The following is an 18,717-nucleotide window of genomic DNA, read 5'->3' as shown; positions in this document are numbered from 1 at the left end:
CACGGTGATACTATCTGTACAACACCTGATAGTGAGTGGAATGTGAAATAATTTGTTGGACACATGAAATTAACTTTAATTTTTCCAGTAGGATGCACCAGGAGAAAACAAGGTATTTTGTGAGTCCAAAGAAGAGTTGGTAAGACTGAATAGGATGTTGTGATGACAACACTCATTTTGTTGGTTGTTGAACCTCTTTCATTGTTTACATTCAACGTGTAATAATTATTCATCTATGTGCATTTAATTGAAAAACAGCTTTAAGCCTAAATTTTATCAGTTTTTTCTTTTCTTCATCAAATAGACATTGGTTAGAGATACAGAAACTGAGAAGTAAAATAAAGAGGAAAGTTGACACTAAAGCAAGTAAAGGAAGGAAGGTTAGGTAAGATATTACATTTAAATACTGAAAACTGGAAGATTTTCTTTATGATGATTTGATGTTGAATCTCATGTAATACTTCCTCAATTTATAGCAATTAAAGTGATTATGGTTTTGGAAATTTCAATCATTTTGTGTATGATGTAGATTTTCTCTTTGTATTTAAATATGATTAGAAATAACCAGTCATTGTTAGGTGTATACATTTGTAATCTTGATTCTTTCAGATATGATGTCCACCCTAAACTTGTAAATTTCATGGCTCCTCTTGACAATTCTTTGATGACTGACGAAGCAAGGTATGCAAGGTTTTGAATGGTTTTGTCAATTATGACAGGAAATGTACTTAACACATTTGCTACTGTGTTGGTCACGACTAACTTTTATTTAATGGACTGCGTGATGTGCTGGGGCATCACAGACAACTGTGTTTAAGAGATTTTCTTGTTGCGTATAAGTTTTATAATTTATTATGTCAGTAAGTGTGAATGTTTTAATGAGCTTATTCCAGTAACTGTGTGTTTGCTACCTTATCTATATTATTATTATTTACTGTTAGTGTGGCATATTTTTTCCCAGATTACTTTTAAAATCGCCTGGATTTTTGTTATTTATTCAGTTGTTTGTAATAAGATATTTATATTCTGATGTAGTTTTTCCATTTTTCTCCAGTTGCAACTTGGATGAAAACTTGCATTTTTTTTTTCATTCTTTCAGGAATGAGTTATACAGCTCACTGTTTGGGAAGAAAAGTTACCACATATCATCATTGTGACAGTAACGTTACTGATGTGTAAATTTACTTGTAAAAATAATTTTAATTAAAAAAAATCTGGCTAAACCTGCTCTGGGTGATTACCTTCTTCAGAAAACATTTATAAGAATTTTTTTGAATTTCATTTTTCATGTAATAATGTGCACACTAGTGGACACAGTAAATCAAGGGTGATGTTACTTATTAATGTGCACACTAGTGGACACAGTAAATCAAGGGTGATGTTACTTATTAATGTGCACACTAGTGGACACAGTAAATCAAGAGTGATGTTACTTATTAATGTGCACACTAGTGGACACAGTAAATCAAGAGTGATGTTACTTATTAATGTGCACACTAGTGGACACAGTAAATCAAGAGTGATGTTACTTATTAATGTGCACACTAGTGGACACAGTAAATCAAGAGTGATGTTACTTATTAATGTGCACACTAGTGGACACAGTAAATCAAGAGTGATGTTACTTATTAATGTGCACACTAGTGGACACAGTAAATCAAGAGTGATGTTACGTATTAATGTGCACACTAGTGGACACAGTAAATCAAGAGTGATGTTACGTATTAATGTGCACACTAGTGGACACAGTAAATCAAGAGTGATGTTACTTATTAATGTGCACACTAGTGGACACAGTAAATCAAGAGTGATGTTACTTATTAATGTGCACACTAGTGGACACAGTAAATCAAGAGTGATGTTACTTATTAATGTGCACACTAGTGGACACAGTAAATCAAGAGTGATGTTACTTATTAATGTGCATACTAGTGGACACAGTAAATCGAGTGATGCTACTTATTAATGTGCACACTAGTGGACACAGTAAATCAAGAGTGATGCTACTTATTAATGTGCACACTAGTGGACACAGTAAATCAAGAGTGATGCTACTTATTAATGTGCACACTAGTGGACACAGTAAATCAAGAGTGATGTTACTTATTAATGTGCACACTAGTGGACACAGTAAATCAAGAGTGATGTTACTTATTAATGTGCACACTAGTGGACACAGTAAATCAAGAGTGATGCTACGTATTAATGTGCACACTAGTGGACACAGTAAATCAAGAGTGATGCTACGTATTAATGTGCACACTAGTGGACACAGTAAATCGAGTGATGCTACTTATTAATGTGCACACTAGTGGACACAGTAAATCGAGTGATGCTACTTATTAATGTGCACACTAGTGGACACACTAAATCAAGAGTGATGTTACTTATTAATGCTTAAGAGCCTACATAAAAGCAACAAAACTTTGATTCTGAATATAAAACTTAAGTTTATAAAGTGACATGTGAGAAAATGTTAAACCAGCATGGAGTGTGTGGTGAAAATTGATTGTTAAACATCAAAATTTCAAGGACATGCAGAGATGCCAACCGTTATGATATGAGCATAATCATTATGGTTTTGGTGTATACGTTACGAGTATATGCTCATTCAGACAAATATTACGACTTGTTGCAACTCCCAAATTATTATATAGGCCTATACTTCTTCTTCATGTGTCAAATCTACGGCAGACATGGCATGCCAGACTTCTCTGTTGTCAATCCTCCTTATCAACTCAATGTTGCTCATTGAGTTCTTGGTGACATAGTTATTGAGGTTGTCGATATATTTAGTTCTTTGACACCCTCTACTTTTCCTCCCTTCTATTTTTCCACGTAGCATCTGTTTCTCTATCCCATTCTTCCTACAGATGTGTCCTAGAAATTCCATTTGTCTCTTTCTTATAGTTCTCATGAGGGTCCTTTTGTATCCTGCCAGTTCCATGACTTCCACATTTGTTTTTCTTTCAGTCCATGATATTTTTAGCATCCTTCCAAGGAACCACATTTCAGCAGCTTCTAATCTCTTCTCTGTATCTTAGGCCTATGCAATAAAGTGATAAATTAATCCCCAGGGCTTGAAAAGGGTGCAAAGAAAATTTCTAGTGAGATACAAATAAATTTTGCTAATAAATAAAAGACATAAACCAAATGGCTACTTGTGATAATCATGTTTGTGCTTGAAATAATAAAAAATATTTGTACCTCCAACGTCGATCAATAGTTTGAGTGGGGAAATCCATAGTTACGTCATCAGTGCTTGTCAGCCAATCAGTGCTCGTGTAGATGGGTATTTCTCGTTTTCTAAGCGGCATAGAAACACCAATGCGATCGTTCACAAGATGGAAAAAAAGAGGCCTCGTTCACCAGATTGTCTTGTTTCTGGCAAATCTAAAAGGACTAAAACTGTGAAAGGGCTCTGTCTACAATCATTACGCTTGGTCATTTGAAATAGTTGGCATCTCTGGAAATGTCATGTTGTATTTGGTGAAAGAACCTTGGATTGTTGTACCTGTGTTTTTGTTTAAAACTCTTGCGTTGTTAATACTTTAAATATCTTGGGGGAAAAACTGAGCAAGTGAAATGGAAAAACCTTGGACTCTTGGTACTGAAACTATTGGGGTGATTAAATGAAATACATAGGAAAGAATGTAAACTATTGGGATGATTAAATGAAATACATAGGAAAGAATGTTTGGTTGCTCTTAGGTTTGGTAGAGAATGTTACTAGTGTACATCAATCATAAGCTACTAGTATGAAAAAAGAAAAACTAAACAAAGCTTTAGGTTCAAGAAGGAAATGAGAATGAACACTGATGCTATAATATATTCTTAGCTTACATAAGGTGAAACTTGATAGTGTCTTTATGATATAATGTCATGAGAATAATGTGTTTTAATTTATCATCAGTATTATATGTGAATCAGGTCACACATGTTATTACCAAATGCCATGTTTCAGCAGGTGTGGTGATCTATATGGTATAGCTTGTTGTTTCATAAAATAACACTTTAAGACTACTGCAGTAAGCCCGTTTAAGTCTTGTATGTAGTGAAAGGTCTTGTTGGCAGTTGCATTGTGAACAAGGTGTAGTTGAAATAGTCTTATGAGCTTTTTTTAACTGGACGTCATTATTAGGCCAGTAAAATAAATCATTTACATTGTTATCAACCATTTTGTGATAATATATCCGACATATTTAAGTACTAAATAACGTAATGTATTTTGTCATAAACTAAAACATATTTAATTTTTGACACTTGGTAACTTCAAAAGTTACAATGTATCCAGATAGTTTTTTAGTTAGGTTACCAATTAGAAAACTTCCTTCAGAGATGGTTAGGTTACTGATCAGAAAACTTCCCTCAGAAACAGACAAAAGTATTTTAATGCAATAATTTTCTCTTACACTGATAAAATTATTAATGAAAAATTTATCGGACACAGATTTTGAAAATTTAAATTCTGACATTTCCTTAATTGAAATGTGTTTGTCTGTTAATGAAAGACAAAATAAATAAATAGCAACACATATACAATTATTTTTTAGACAAATACAATTGCAACATTTTTAATTCGGTCTGTTTTGATTGAAGATGGTATCCTACTTAAACCATTTGTATTCCTTTTATCTTGTTATAATATAGCTTTATGAAACTCTCTTTCTTCTTTTTCTAAATTATGGACAAGTACTTGTGATACCTGAAATTTTTATTAATGACTGAATTCGCATGTTTCCATGCTATAAGGGAGTACAACCCATACCTCTAATTAAAATTCCACACAAAACATGCATCTTGTGCAATACCAAATCTAGTTTATCAGCTCTATCAACCCATTTTCTCGACGGTTTTCACAGGTTCTGTTGATAGAAATGATTAAGGAAACCTGAGTGAAGCCTACTGGTTGCTATAAGGTGACTAGATGCAGCACCTGCCTGAACATGAACACTTTTACTAGTTTGTGAAATAGAAACCCAATCTGGACCGATACCCTAAACTTTGAACCTTCATGGCCTAACATTGTTGAGTTCTATTAAAAGTAAAATGTGGTTCTTTGAGATCAACAGATCGATTTCTTTATCATAGAACATTTTTGGTTCTCACCAGAAAGCGTGCACTCTTCCCTGAATTCAGTCTCATCAGACTGGGTGTTAAAATTTATTTAATTAAAAACATTAGCTTATTAACCTTCATGCTAATAATTATATACAAAACAGAACTGTGTTACATGGCTGCTTAAACCAGTCATCATTGTAGTTGCATAGTGATTCGAAGTTAGATACAGATTTCGACTAAACCCAGTAGAAGTTAAGGAAAATATCCAAGCTACCAGATGTTTTACGTTTTTGTATCGTGCTTATTTCAAAATAGAGTTCGTCAACTTCTGTTATTTGTCACGTGAATATACTTAAGCCATTTATTTAGACATAGTACATCACTTCTAACTGGAAGAAACTCATAACTATAGCCATTTATTTAGACATACTACATCACTTCTAACTGGAAGAAACTCCTAACTATAGCCATTTATTTAGACATAGTACATCACTTCTAACTGGAAGAAACTCCTAACTATAGCCATTTATTTAGACATACTACATCACTTCTAACTGGAAGAAACTCATAACTATAGCCATTTATTTAGACATACTACATCACTTCTAACTGGAAGAAACTCATAACTATAGCCATTTATTTAGACATACTACATCACTTCTAACTGGAAGAAACTCATAACTATAGCCATTTATTTAGACATACTACATCACTTCTAACTGGAAGAAACTCATAACTATAGCCATTTATTTAGACATACTACATCACTTCTAACTGGAAGAAACTCATAACTATAGCCATTTATTTAGACATACTACATCACTTCTAACTGGAAGAAACTCATAACTATAGCCATTTATTTAGACATACTACATCACTTCTAACTGGAAGAAACTCATAACTATAGCCATTTATTTAGACATACTACATCACTTCTAACTGGAAGAAACTCATAACTATAGCCATTTATTTAGACATACTACAACACTTCTAACTGGAAGAAACTCATAACTATAGCCATTTATTTAGACATACTACAACACTTCTAACTGGAAGAAACTCGTAACTATAGCCATTTATTTAGACATACTACATCACTTCTAACTGGAAGAAACTCATAACTATAGCCATTTATTTAGACATACTACATCACTTCTAACTGGAAGAAACTCATAACTATAGCCATTTATTTAGACATACTACACTTCTAACTGGAAGAAACTCATAACTATAGCCATTTATTTAGACATACTACATCACTTCTAGCTGGAAGAAACTCATAACTATAGCCATTTATTTAGACATACTACATCACTTCTAGCTGGAAGAAACTCATAACTATAGCCATTTATTTAGACATACTACATCACTTCTAACTGGAAGAAACTCATAACTATAGCCATTTATTTAGACATACTACAACACTTCTAACTGGAAGAAACTCGTAACTATAGCCATTTATTTAGACATACTACATCACTTCTAACTGGAAGAAACTCGTAACTATAGCCATTTATTTAGACATACTACATCACTTCTAGCTGGAAGAAACTCATAACTATAGCCATTTATTTAGACATACTACATCACTTCTAACTGGAAGAAACTCATAACTATAGCCATTTATTTAGACATACTACATCACTTCTAACTGGAAGAAACTCATAACTATAGCCATTTATTTAGATATACTACATCACTTCTAGCTGGAAGAAACTCATAACTATAGCCATTTATTTAGACATACTACATCACTTCTAGCTGGAAGAAACTCATAACTATAGCCATTTATTTAGACATACTACATCACTTCTAGCTGGAAGAAACTCATAACTATAGCCATTTATTTAGACATACTACATCACTTCTAACTGGAAGAAACTCATAACTATAGCCATTTATTTAGACATACTACATCACTTCTAACTGGAAGAAACTCATAACTATAGCCATTTATTTAGACATACTACAACACTTCTAACTGGAAGAAACTCGTAACTATAGCCATTTATTTAGACATACTACATCACTTCTAACTGGAAGAAACTCGTAACTATAGCCATTTATTTAGACATACTACATCACTTCTAACTGGAAGAAACTCATAACTATAGCCATTTATTTAGACATACTACATCACTTCTAACTGGAAGAAACTCATAACTATAGCCATTTATTTAGACATACTACACTTCTAACTGGAAGAAACTCATAACTATAGCCATTTATTTAGACATACTACATCACTTCTAGCTGGAAGAAACTCATAACTATAGCCATTTATTTAGACATACTACATCACTTCTAGCTGGAAGAAACTCATAACTATAGCCATTTATTTAGACATACTACATCACTTCTAACTGGAAGAAACTCGTAACTATAGCCATTTATTTAGACATACTACATCACTTCTAGCTGGAAGAAACTCATAACTATAGCCATTTATTTAGACATACTACATCACTTCTAACTGGAAGAAACTCATAACTATAGCCATTTATTTAGATATACTACATCACTTCTAACTGGAAGAAACTCATAACTATAGCCATTTATTTAGACATACTACATCACTTCTAGCTGGAAGAAACTCATAACTATAGCCATTTATTTAGACATACTACATCACTTCTAACTGGAAGAAACTCGTAACTATAGCCATTTATTTAGACATACTACATCACTTCTAACTGGAAGAAACTCCTAACTATAGCCAAACATTTTTTATATAATTGTTTAAATCCAAAAAAGTTTCTTTCAGACATATAATAGATAATTTTCATGTTTTGACAACAGTTAATATTCATGGGAATTATTCTAATTTGTATATAACATTTTGTACAGCAATGCTATGGACAGAGTGCAGATTGTATATTTTATAGTTCCATGTTTAATTACTAACAAATCTATAGTAATGCGATTTTCTTCCGAATGTAGAAATCTGATAAGATTATTACAGTCCAAATAAAAATTACAATTATTAAATATTTATCTGGTAATTTACAAAAATGTTAAGTCATTGGATATAGAAGGTATTAACAAGAAATAAACTAGTTGGAGACACGACTTGCAATAGATGTTCAATTTTAACAAATTGTGCGTAGTTTGACATCGGATTAAATCGTAAATTTTTCAAGCTCATTTTCAAGCATTCTAAATAACGAAAGTTTTTTTTTGTTGAACCAAGTTTGTAGAAGATTTACTTAATAAGGAATTTAGAGAAATTAGAAACAATTGCTTTTATGAATACTTTGGTAAATAATAAATCATTACAATAAATGGGACAAGGACATCTTAAAAGTTAGCGGTGAGCAGCGGTACTGTCTTCTCTCTATGGCATCACTTCTAAAAGTTAGTATCGGTCATGTTCAGATACCCCTTGATTTGTAGCTTTTGGCAAAAATTCTAAAAAAAATTAATAACCAATGACGTGAAACTGACTGTTCTTCATTCGAAAAAGGCCTGGAATGACCCGGCGGTTAAACCTGACATGGCTAGGTGATTAGACCGCTTGAATTGCAACCTGAGGGTCGTGAAATCGAATCCCCGTCGCACCAAACATGCTCGCCCTTTCAGCAGTGAGGGCGTTAAAATGTTACGGTCAGTCTCACTATTCCTTGGTAAAAGAGTAGTACAAGAGTTTGAGATGGGTAGTGATGATTAACTGCCTTCTCTCTAGTCTTACACTGCTAAATTAGGGACGGTTAGCGCAGATAACCCTTGTGTAATTTTGCGGGAAATTCAAAAAAAAACAAACAAACAAAAAACCCTAGTGTATTTTTGTGCAAAATTTAAACACTCAAACCGTCTTTTTCAGTTCAGTTTGTGTAGCAATCGGATCGCATTTTCGAATCATCTTCAATTTCGTATTTCAGAGTCAAGTTTGTAAAAGACATTGTCTCATTGTCCAATTGTATTTGCACTTTTTAAAAATATAGCACAAAAATAGTTTTATTCACATTTCAATACCTTAAGTAAGATCCTAATTATTGAAATATATCAATTCAAAATGTGATTCCATTCCAACACGTGAATATTTGTTTTGGCAAAATTGGCTTCTTGCTCTTAACCACGATGTCAGCTGTCAAATCCTTATTTTACTCTCTTGTTTGTTTTTCGAGTCTTAATATTTTAAGGCCCAGCATGGCCAAGCGTGTTAAGGCGTGCGACTCGTAATCTGAAGGTCGCGGGTTCGCATCCCCGTCGCGCTAAACATGCTCGCCCTTTCAGCCGTGGGGGCGTTATAATGTGACGGTCAATCCCACTATTCGTTGGTAAAAGAGTAGCCCAATAGTTGGCGGTGGGTGGTGATGACTAGCTGCCTTCCCTCTAGTTTTACACTGCTAAATTAGGGACGGCTAGCGCAGATAGCCCTCGTGTAGCTTTGCGCGAAATTCAAAACAAACAAACAATAGTTAAAGATACGAAGTTAAAGATACGAAGTTAATAATAAGCTTATCTCGATTTTGCATTACAAAAACAAATATGTTAGAACGTGTTGTAAGCTGTCTCCCCACACTTTGTTACAAGATAAGCTGGGAAGTGGCATCATTTTTGTACATCTGCTTAACATTTTTCCTGAAGATGTCAATGATAGCTTTTTCATGTCCTTTTGCCGCCCAGAAACGAACTAGACTGTTATATTTCTTAATTGAAGTGATGAGACGTATCGATATTGGAAATTGTTATTGTAAGATAAGTAAAAAAAAACGCATAAAAACGAACAACATCCAGCCAGCCTTGCAATGAAACATTTACCTTGAACTATTTTTCCTGTCGAAAGAACACCCGTTGTTAGTGTTAGGAAATTTTTCTACGAATAAAAATGAGAATAGGTTGATTAAGTGTCCCATCAAAGCAGGAGGAAAGAAACTAAAAACAGTATGATTCAGATGGCTAATCAAAATGTTGAAACACGCAACAGGTAAATGAAAAACCAGAAGGTTTAAATCATTATTAATCTTAACGGTCACGGGGATGTAGATCTATCAGTTGTACACTAAATTAATATTTATCTCTGGAAACCAGTTGTTATCTGGGGAACATACTGTATTTGATCCATCAGATTAAACTGTAGTTTGCCTCTCAGTAGCACAGCGGCATGTCTGCAGACTTACAATGCTAGAAACTAGGTTTCAATACTCGTGGAGGGCATATTACAGGTAGCCCCTACTGTACCTTTGTATTTAACTTGAAACAAAAGAAAAAATATATCTTCCACAGAACTTTATATTATTGTAACGTTTGTTTGGTCGTTTCTCAGGTGATTCATTTGTCAAAGCTAATCTGTATAATATTATATTTGTTTTAACCAAATGGAGAAGAATTACATATTGGGTTTCAAAAATAAGAACATTTGGAATTTCTTGATAATGTTTAGTTTTAATCTTTCATCGAGGTTTTAGAAGTATTAAATATATAGTCTCTTAGATCTAAACTATCATTGTTGGCTTATTTATATCGAAAAATTAAAACAGCACATACTAGAAAAATCTGTGTTATATTTGATAAAATTCTAGGTAATACCTTTTATTCTTTATTCTCCTGATGGATGAACCATAAGTCACACGACTTAGTAATAAAATTTGGTTTCGATACCTGTTTTTGTTGTTGTTTTTGCAGAGCATAGCTCATCGTGTACCGTTGTTCTTAACGAGTAAGCAAAACATGTTTTATATACAACACCACAAGTTATTGTGATTGTTTTAGCGGGTTTTTAAAAGTGAAATAATACGAAAATGTAAATGCCATCATGTGGTAGAAGATGTTAGAAGGATAGACGTAGTTTTCACTGAATATATTCTTTTCCTCTATCATGAGTATTCATAAATTGGTATTAAAATTTAGGATTTAGTAAATGATTTGTTTTTGATATAAAATCACAGTAAGACTATCAGTTGTTTAAATTGCATCATTATTTAAATACTGGCCTAATACGGCTGTCTAATAAGAAAAGTGCACGTTTTGTAATAAATTTACTCTTGGACTAGTTCTTCCTAGTTTATGTGGTAGAGAGGAAATATTTGATGTCCAGCTATCACAGCTGTTAATCGTAAGTTTCTAATGAAATAATATACCGAAGTAATATATTGCATTATATAATTTTATATTTAAAAGAAACAGAGTCGAAGAAGAGTTTTCTTTTGCACAAAGAGTAAACTGGGACAAAAACGTTATTGTTCGTAAAGATGATATCGAGAGTCATCTACACACTTTTTATTCAATATCAATGTGACAGCAAAATAACACGTTTAACAAATGTTTTGTAAGTTACAGTACGTATCTCAGACTGTAAAAATCTGTAATACTACATGTATTCCCGCAGGATTCTGTTTCAAGAGTAAATAAAATAAAAAATAAGACTAACAAATATTGTTATTTATTTCTTGTTGTATAGTAGCCTACAGAGTGCATGACTCTTCTCGTGATTCATAGCATGCACGCGTTTTACGCATCAATTTAGTATCGTTTGACTGCGTGATAGACAACATATTACTGCATGATGATGCAGTTGGATAAAACGGGTGGTTCCTCTAGGCGGCTCTAGGTCCGTTTTTGAGGGAAAATATTATTTTATTATATTAAGAGATGGTGTACATTTAAAGGGGAAATATATGGGGTTGAAAAATATTTCATTATAAAGGGATTGGTGTTTAAACGCTGGGTTAATATTTGAAAATGTAATATATGTGTGTGTGTGTGTCAATAAAAACTTTTATAAGATAACTGACAATGTTTATGATAAATGACAGATAAATAAACTTATATTAGTTTTATTTTAACTCATGGTATTGTAGATTGTTGTTTGTTCTGAATTTAGAATTTGTTTGTTTGTTTTTGAGAGATAAGAGATCGCGTGATGAGCGTTTTGCTTCGTGAATGAATGTTTTTGAATGTGAAGGAAAGGATTTGAACAATATAAAACGCGAGATAGACGAAATTTAAGGTAGACTGTTGATTGATTAGGTGTTTTTTACAGTGGTGGATGGTCTGGTGGTTATTGCGCTGTACTGACAATCTGCGGGTTACAGGATCGAAACTTTTCCCATTGCCATGAAGGCGCTAAAATGTGATACTCATTCACACTATTTGATAAATTAAAAAATCACACGCCATCAATTTTGGATTACTCTTTAACAACAAACGAAAGGCAGCTAACGTAGATAATTCTCAAGTACCTTTGCTTGAAATTTAAACAAAGAAATAGCGTTAAACTAATTACTGAGTTAACGAGTTGGTTAGTATATTTATTTCTGTTACTTTATTTTCAACAAAGACTTGGATATAAGTATTATCATAAACACGAGAAAATTAGCAGGTAAGTCACCTTTGACGATAATTTTGAAACTTGACCTGTCGTTAATTTGTGAAACCGTGTTAGTATTAAAAAGTGTAATCCAAAAAATAAACCGTTTCTCATATCATCATTATTATGTTTTACCGATTATCCAAAAAGACCCACCCAACAAAACAAAATGTTTTCAAAATGTGTAAGATTTTGTTTTATTTGAATTTTGTACAAAGATTTTTTTGTTCATTATTATTATTATTATTTTTCACTATCTCGAAAATTCAACTTAACACTAATTTTCGTCGTGTTCATGAAAAAGAAAGAGCTAAAAGGTTATAAGTGCTACTAATGTGAAGTATCGAAAAAATTAATACATTTTTATTGTTAAGGAGTTGTACAATTAAAAATATACTTGGGGACTAAGACTACTCGCGCTCACTCGGAACACAAAATTTCTGGCTCTAATTTTTCTACGAGAATATTTTATTTATAATGTTAGAATTAAGTGATTCGAAGAAAAAGCATTAATTTACCTGTTATCTATTCACGCAGTCGTCAGTTGTTATGCATTTATTAATAAGTTGGGGGTATATAATTAACCAAAACGAATAACTACTATCAGGAGACTATTACAGACGAAAGAGTGCTTCATATATCACACAAGCGAGGTAGTTATAACTATGGCGTAATAACGTATTACTTTTCTTGTATGTGTTTGCGATTCAAGTGAGTTCTATCTTTGTTTACTCTTTAATGTTATTCACTGACTGTTGTACTGTGAGATGTGAGCATAAACAGTTATTCAGAGGAAACTTAAAAAGTAATAACAGTTAATTAACACAGATATAAGAGAAACTTTTCTTCATCTCATGCAACATTTGCGACAGACGTTTTTCGTCAGGCACACGGTATATATTACTGTTAACTTATAGTACTGTTATCTGAGTTAGAAGAGGCAGTTATACTATTTAGCATTTTGTTTTGGTGAGCACCAAATCATTGTAACAGTAATTAGTTTTAGAACTTTTGCCTAAACCTAACAAAGATACCTGAAAATATTTTTATAAAATATTAAGGCTTGATGCAATGAATAAGCCTAACAGTAACACGTTAGGTAAGTTTATTCAGAAATAAAGAAAGAATATGCAAGATTACGGTAAATAACATTAATATTATTCAATTTAATATTCAGTATTTACAATATTCAGTTAGCTTTTCACTTAAAGTGATAAAAACTGGAATGTTTTATAAAATTATTGAGCCTCAATGTGTTAGTGCTTATTTAGGCCTAGTTTATATTTGGTAAGCAATGAAGCAGATGAAGTTTTGTGAAATGTTTTGACTAAAGACTGTAGTTCAGAACCAGCTAACAAAGCCGATATCCAACTGAAAATATGAAGCAATTCATTCTGTACGTTTAATAGGATTTAAAAATTCAAAATTTCCAAGTTATAAAATATAATTATATTTATTGCTAAGCTAGTATAATATTAATATTATTTATTACATTAACATGTTAACACTTAACATTTTCAACAATTTCGTGTACTAAATGTTATACCAATTACATTAAGATACCATTTCAAGTCTCTTGAACCGCCTAAAACTGTTATAATTTCAAAAAAAGAGTAAGATCACTATTACGTAAATATATATATATATAAATTATATGTTACTTCCTGCCTAAGGCTACTAGAATAATTTCATGATGTTAAAAAAACACGTAGGTTCAAGAAGTCTTAATAGAAATGAATAAAAACCCTATAACCTGAGCGCTTTTGAAAGGTGAGCCTTTCTTCTTCAGAGGCAAATTTTTATTCATTTCTGTCAATAATAGTTTAACTAACAGTTTATATGAAACAGGTTTATGAAAGTCACAAAAACTGATCTCATTATGTTAGGTTTTAAGGTGTTACGTTTAAGCCATTTAATATTTAATTTTGAAAATGCCTACTTTTTAAATGTCTGATTCGCTCCCATGCTAACATTGACGTAAGAAAATGTCAGAAAATTTTGATTATGCATCAAATAGCGAAAGATGTGATTCATACTATTTTCCGTGATCAAATAAACAATTTATTTGTTTGGTTTACACTATATATTGTATTATCTAATAAAAGAAAAAGTGATACACTATTTATGCTACAGTTATTTATTATTCCAAAAACAAAGATTATTTGCTACATGTTTTGACCACATTTGTAAACATCGTCAGACAAATGAAAATAAATGAGATAACATTGTATGTAGTACATTTAAAACTCATTTTTATAGGACGTGGTATATGTCAATTTTAAATTAACTCTTACTTTCAGTCAATGTAATTATTTAGGGAACAAATTAATTCGGTCTTGTCCCATAAGTTTTGGTGGTTATAATTAATAGTATGCTTTGGTACATAAAATAAATTGCAATTTTTCTTTTTTAACTGACAACACGTGTTCTTTCAAACGACATTTTATTTTATAAATTGTCTGACCCATGTGGAGTCGAAGGTCTGGAAACTTTAGTCTTGCTGCTATACTTTGATTAAAATGTTTTACACGTATTTATTAACAATATTTTGTGTATATTGTTTTATAATTTATTTGAACTTTGTTACCATATGTTTCGAGTGTAAGCGAATGTATAGTTGTATTTAATGGTAACGATTCATTGTCATAGAAATGAACTGTGTGTGTACCTACGTGCATGTGTACTCTTACTGTCAATTTTTATTTTGTATAATAACTCGAATAAGTATGGCAGAAAGATGTAATAAAAATATGTGTTTTTGTTATAACAAATCACTGTAGCTTAAATGATAGATTACATTTATTATTAACTTATTTGTTAATTTCTTGTTTGCGTTATTAAATTACGCTTAGCTTACAGATTTCAGATATTAATGTATCCTGGTATGAGTTTCTAACGATTAAATTTGTCTAAGTTAAACTGTAAACCTTGTTATAATCTCTAAGGCGGATGATATAAAAATGCGGTATGTAAAACGAATAATCTGTACCTAAGGCGCTTCAGTAGTACTTACTGTCGCTCCTTACTTCCTGGTAAATTTACGGACTTACTCAAGTGCGGGGCTTTATTCCTCGTGGTCGACAGAGCGCAGACAACCCATTTGTGTAGCTTTGCACTAATACAAGAACAACAGTCCTTTATTAATAGGTTTAAAGTTTGCTATGCATAAACGTATATGAGTCATATTGTTTATTTATTGTGAATATAATAAGCAATTAGTTTTACTTTACTGGATACGCCAGAGATCTTTTAATTAACATACGTAACCATTAGTAATTTAGATGGTATAACCTCCTAAAATATTTAAGTCGTGGATTTCCTTTTGCTGTAACTAAACTGAATGATAAATGTTATGGTTGGAACCATATTCAGTTTTACATATTGTATTGTGGTTACGTGAACAAAATCTACTTCAAAAATTATAAATTTTCATTACGTTTGCAAAAAACCCTTTTGTGGTGTTAACAACTGCTTCGCGATTACACTGTTTATTGCTATGAAATCAGATAATTCCGAAACAGCATCCGTATTTCTAACTTAACTCTGACGTCAATAAACTTGGTATTTATTTGTGTTGCCAAGTGCGAAGCTAAAATGACCAGGTGGTTAAGGCGCTCGACTCGTAGTCTTAGGGTCGCGGGTTCGAATCCTGGTCGCACCAAACATGCTTGCCCTTTCAGCCGTGGGGGCGTTATAATGTTACTGTCAATCCTACTATTTGTTGGTAAAAGAGTAGCTCAAGAGTTGGCGGTTGGTGGTGATGACTAGCTGCCTTCCCTCTAGTCTAGTCGTACACTGCTAAATTAGGGACGGCTAGCGCACATAGCCCTTATGTAACTTTGCGCGAAATTCAAAACAAAGAAACAAATCTAAATTATGTATTGAGGATGTAGAATGTTAAAAAAAAACACGCGTTGTTAAACTAAGCATGTTGTATTAAACTTTGAAGAGAATAAACAATATTTTTCTACCGTTTTCATATTTGAACTTAAAACTTTTGTTTGCTAGAGAATGATTTGGTGTCATGTGACGAGGGCATGATGTTTGGAGATTTGTTGAAAGTTTGGAAAATGATTTGAAGTATATAAAAAATGCCAGTTACACCAGTGTTTAGTTAGTTGTTGGGCTGATTATTGAGTTCACAAGTCCATTAGTCTGTTTGTCTGGTAATTAGTCGCTTAATATAATTTTCAAAGTTTACAGTTGTTAGTAAGTAAATAGTTTTATTTGTTAAGCCTACAGCTTGTTGAACTTGTGGTAGAAGAATGAATATATTTTATATTCATTAAGTGGATTGAATATGTGCTGAATAATCTAAAGAAACGCAACTATCTTTTTAAGCTGTTCCAACATTTGTTTAAAGAGTAAGGTTATTTTGATACATATAAAATAAAAACTCGAATTCAAGATGATGATATGTGTCGGAAACAAGATTAATAGTCTTATAGAAACGATGAGACAGAAATAAGGCAAGAAATTAGAAAAACAGAAAGTTGAAAGAAGGAAGAGAAAGGGTCACTTTAATAGTATAATTATAAGAACGATACTTAAGAGTTACAGACAAAATTACAATAACAATAAATTTGATCGAAGGTAAGACTGAGGAAGTAAAAGTAAAAGCATGTTCAGAAAGATCATGACAAAAGTGAAGAAGTCAAAAGGGACATCGACAGTGTTAAAAAAATTACTAAAGGACGACGACATCAAATTGAAACATCTAGAAACCTAATCAGCAAATACAAGAATCAAGGTAGTCACTCTTCAGTCCATGTATCTTCAAGAATTCACACCTCAAACACGATTAATTATGAAACATAAAATAGGAAAATCTATTTAGTCTTTGTTTTTACTACTGCTGTATTCTTTTTATCGTAAGACATTCCTGAATTACGTCACTGATATTACCATTTCATCTGGTCTCAACATTTATCAGACTAGTTGAACAGTGAAAATTAACATATGATGATGAACGGTATCATGGGAGGTATATCAGCTTTAATTTTAAATCGTTTTTAAAATGTTAACTGCAAGCTATACGTTATTCTGCACATTTATTTACAAGGATGCCATCTTTAGCAACCCTAACAGTTACCAAAAATTAGTGACTACCATGTCAAATATATTTTGAGGGTCGTGTCAAAAAGGTTGAAAGCAAAGTTTAAGATCATGAGAAGGAGAAAGGACGAGATGTTAGTTAAACTTGCTGAAGATACGAAAAGGCCTAGTAACCTGGATGATCCACGTGAAATGATGGGTTTATGGATACTTGATTAGTTTATTGTTGAGGGAGAGATACGAATTACGCTAAACCAAAGTAAATGGTATGTCAGTCGTTGATGGAACTTGAACCATTTCAAATTTAAAATAAACGACTAAAAATACCATGGATAATTACAAGTCAAATGGTGGTAACGTCAGTTTTGCATGATGGCCGACTAGAAGAAGCGAAAGGATTAATTAGAAAAAAATGTTTTCTCAAAATGGAAAAACCATACAACAGGACAGTACATGTCTCAGAATGTCTTGTTGCTAAGTTTGAAATCACTTTTTACCAGTATTGTTGTTAAAGAAACTACCAGCATTTGTTTTTAATATTTTCAAAATTGACTTGTAGCTAGTAAAATGTTTCGATTCCGAATAACTGAGAGAATTCTTTGAATCTCTCAATTGCCAACGTATTTTTTTATTCAATTATTGTATTTTAGGTGGGACAGATGGCGCTACTATAGCGTTTTTCTTGGTCTGACCTCAACTAACACCTTTATCTATGACTACAAGCGATAATTGCGTGACAACTGTCTGGTTTAGTTTAAACCGATCAACTATAGAAGGTATTTTGATGATAGTTTTGTAACGTCTTGTTCTTAAGATCACTCGTATCAACACAAATGTTATTGTTAAACTGAGAAAATCCTTAACCTGCTATTTACCGGTAGCTGACCACATGTTTGTCAGTAACCCTTTCTTTCTTAATCTGCTATTCTTAGACATTTACCTAAATAACGAGTAACTATTCAGTAGCTGTATGCTGATTGTTTAATCTAGGCTTCACTTAAAGGATAGAAACATTGCCTTCACCCATAGCATAGTCTTGTTTTCGACCATGCCGATTTTTTTGAACCTACTGGAAGTTGTGATCACGTTCGAATCCCCGTCGCACTAAGCATGCTCGCCCTTTCAGCCGTGGAGGCGTTATAATGTGACAGCCAATCCCACCATTCATTGGTAAAAGAGTACCCCAAGAGTTGGCGGTGGGTGGTGATGACTAGCTGCCTTCCTTTAGTCTTACACTGCTAAGTTGTGACCATTTACTTAATACATGTTGAATAACGCTCGAACTGTTGACA

The 18,717-nt window shown here is 32.5% G+C and overlaps 1 protein-coding gene across 2 annotated transcripts in view; it reads left to right on the top strand.

Moving 5' to 3' along the window:
- The window catches only part of LOC143230573 (protein AATF-like), a 37,723-nt gene extending 36,500 nt beyond the window's left edge, over window positions 1-1,223 (top strand). For both annotated transcript variants that reach the window (XM_076464367.1, XM_076464357.1), the window contains exons 12-14: window positions 305-385; window positions 610-681; window positions 1,100-1,223. In XM_076464367.1, coding sequence (XP_076320482.1) covers window positions 305-385; window positions 610-681; window positions 1,100-1,157 — 211 coding nt within the window. In that variant the 3' untranslated portion in view covers window positions 1,158-1,223. The remainder of the gene's footprint in view (window positions 1-304; window positions 386-609; window positions 682-1,099) is intronic.
- Window positions 1,224-18,717: the final 17,494 nt, after the last annotated feature.

The sequence above is a fragment of the Tachypleus tridentatus genome, chromosome 1 (assembly GCF_004210375.1).
Source record: "Tachypleus tridentatus isolate NWPU-2018 chromosome 1, ASM421037v1, whole genome shotgun sequence".
Classification (NCBI taxonomy): domain Eukaryota; kingdom Metazoa; phylum Arthropoda; class Merostomata; order Xiphosura; family Limulidae; genus Tachypleus; species Tachypleus tridentatus.
The sequence above is the reverse complement of the archived record's forward strand: the minus strand, read 5'-3'. Positions and strand labels throughout refer to the sequence as shown.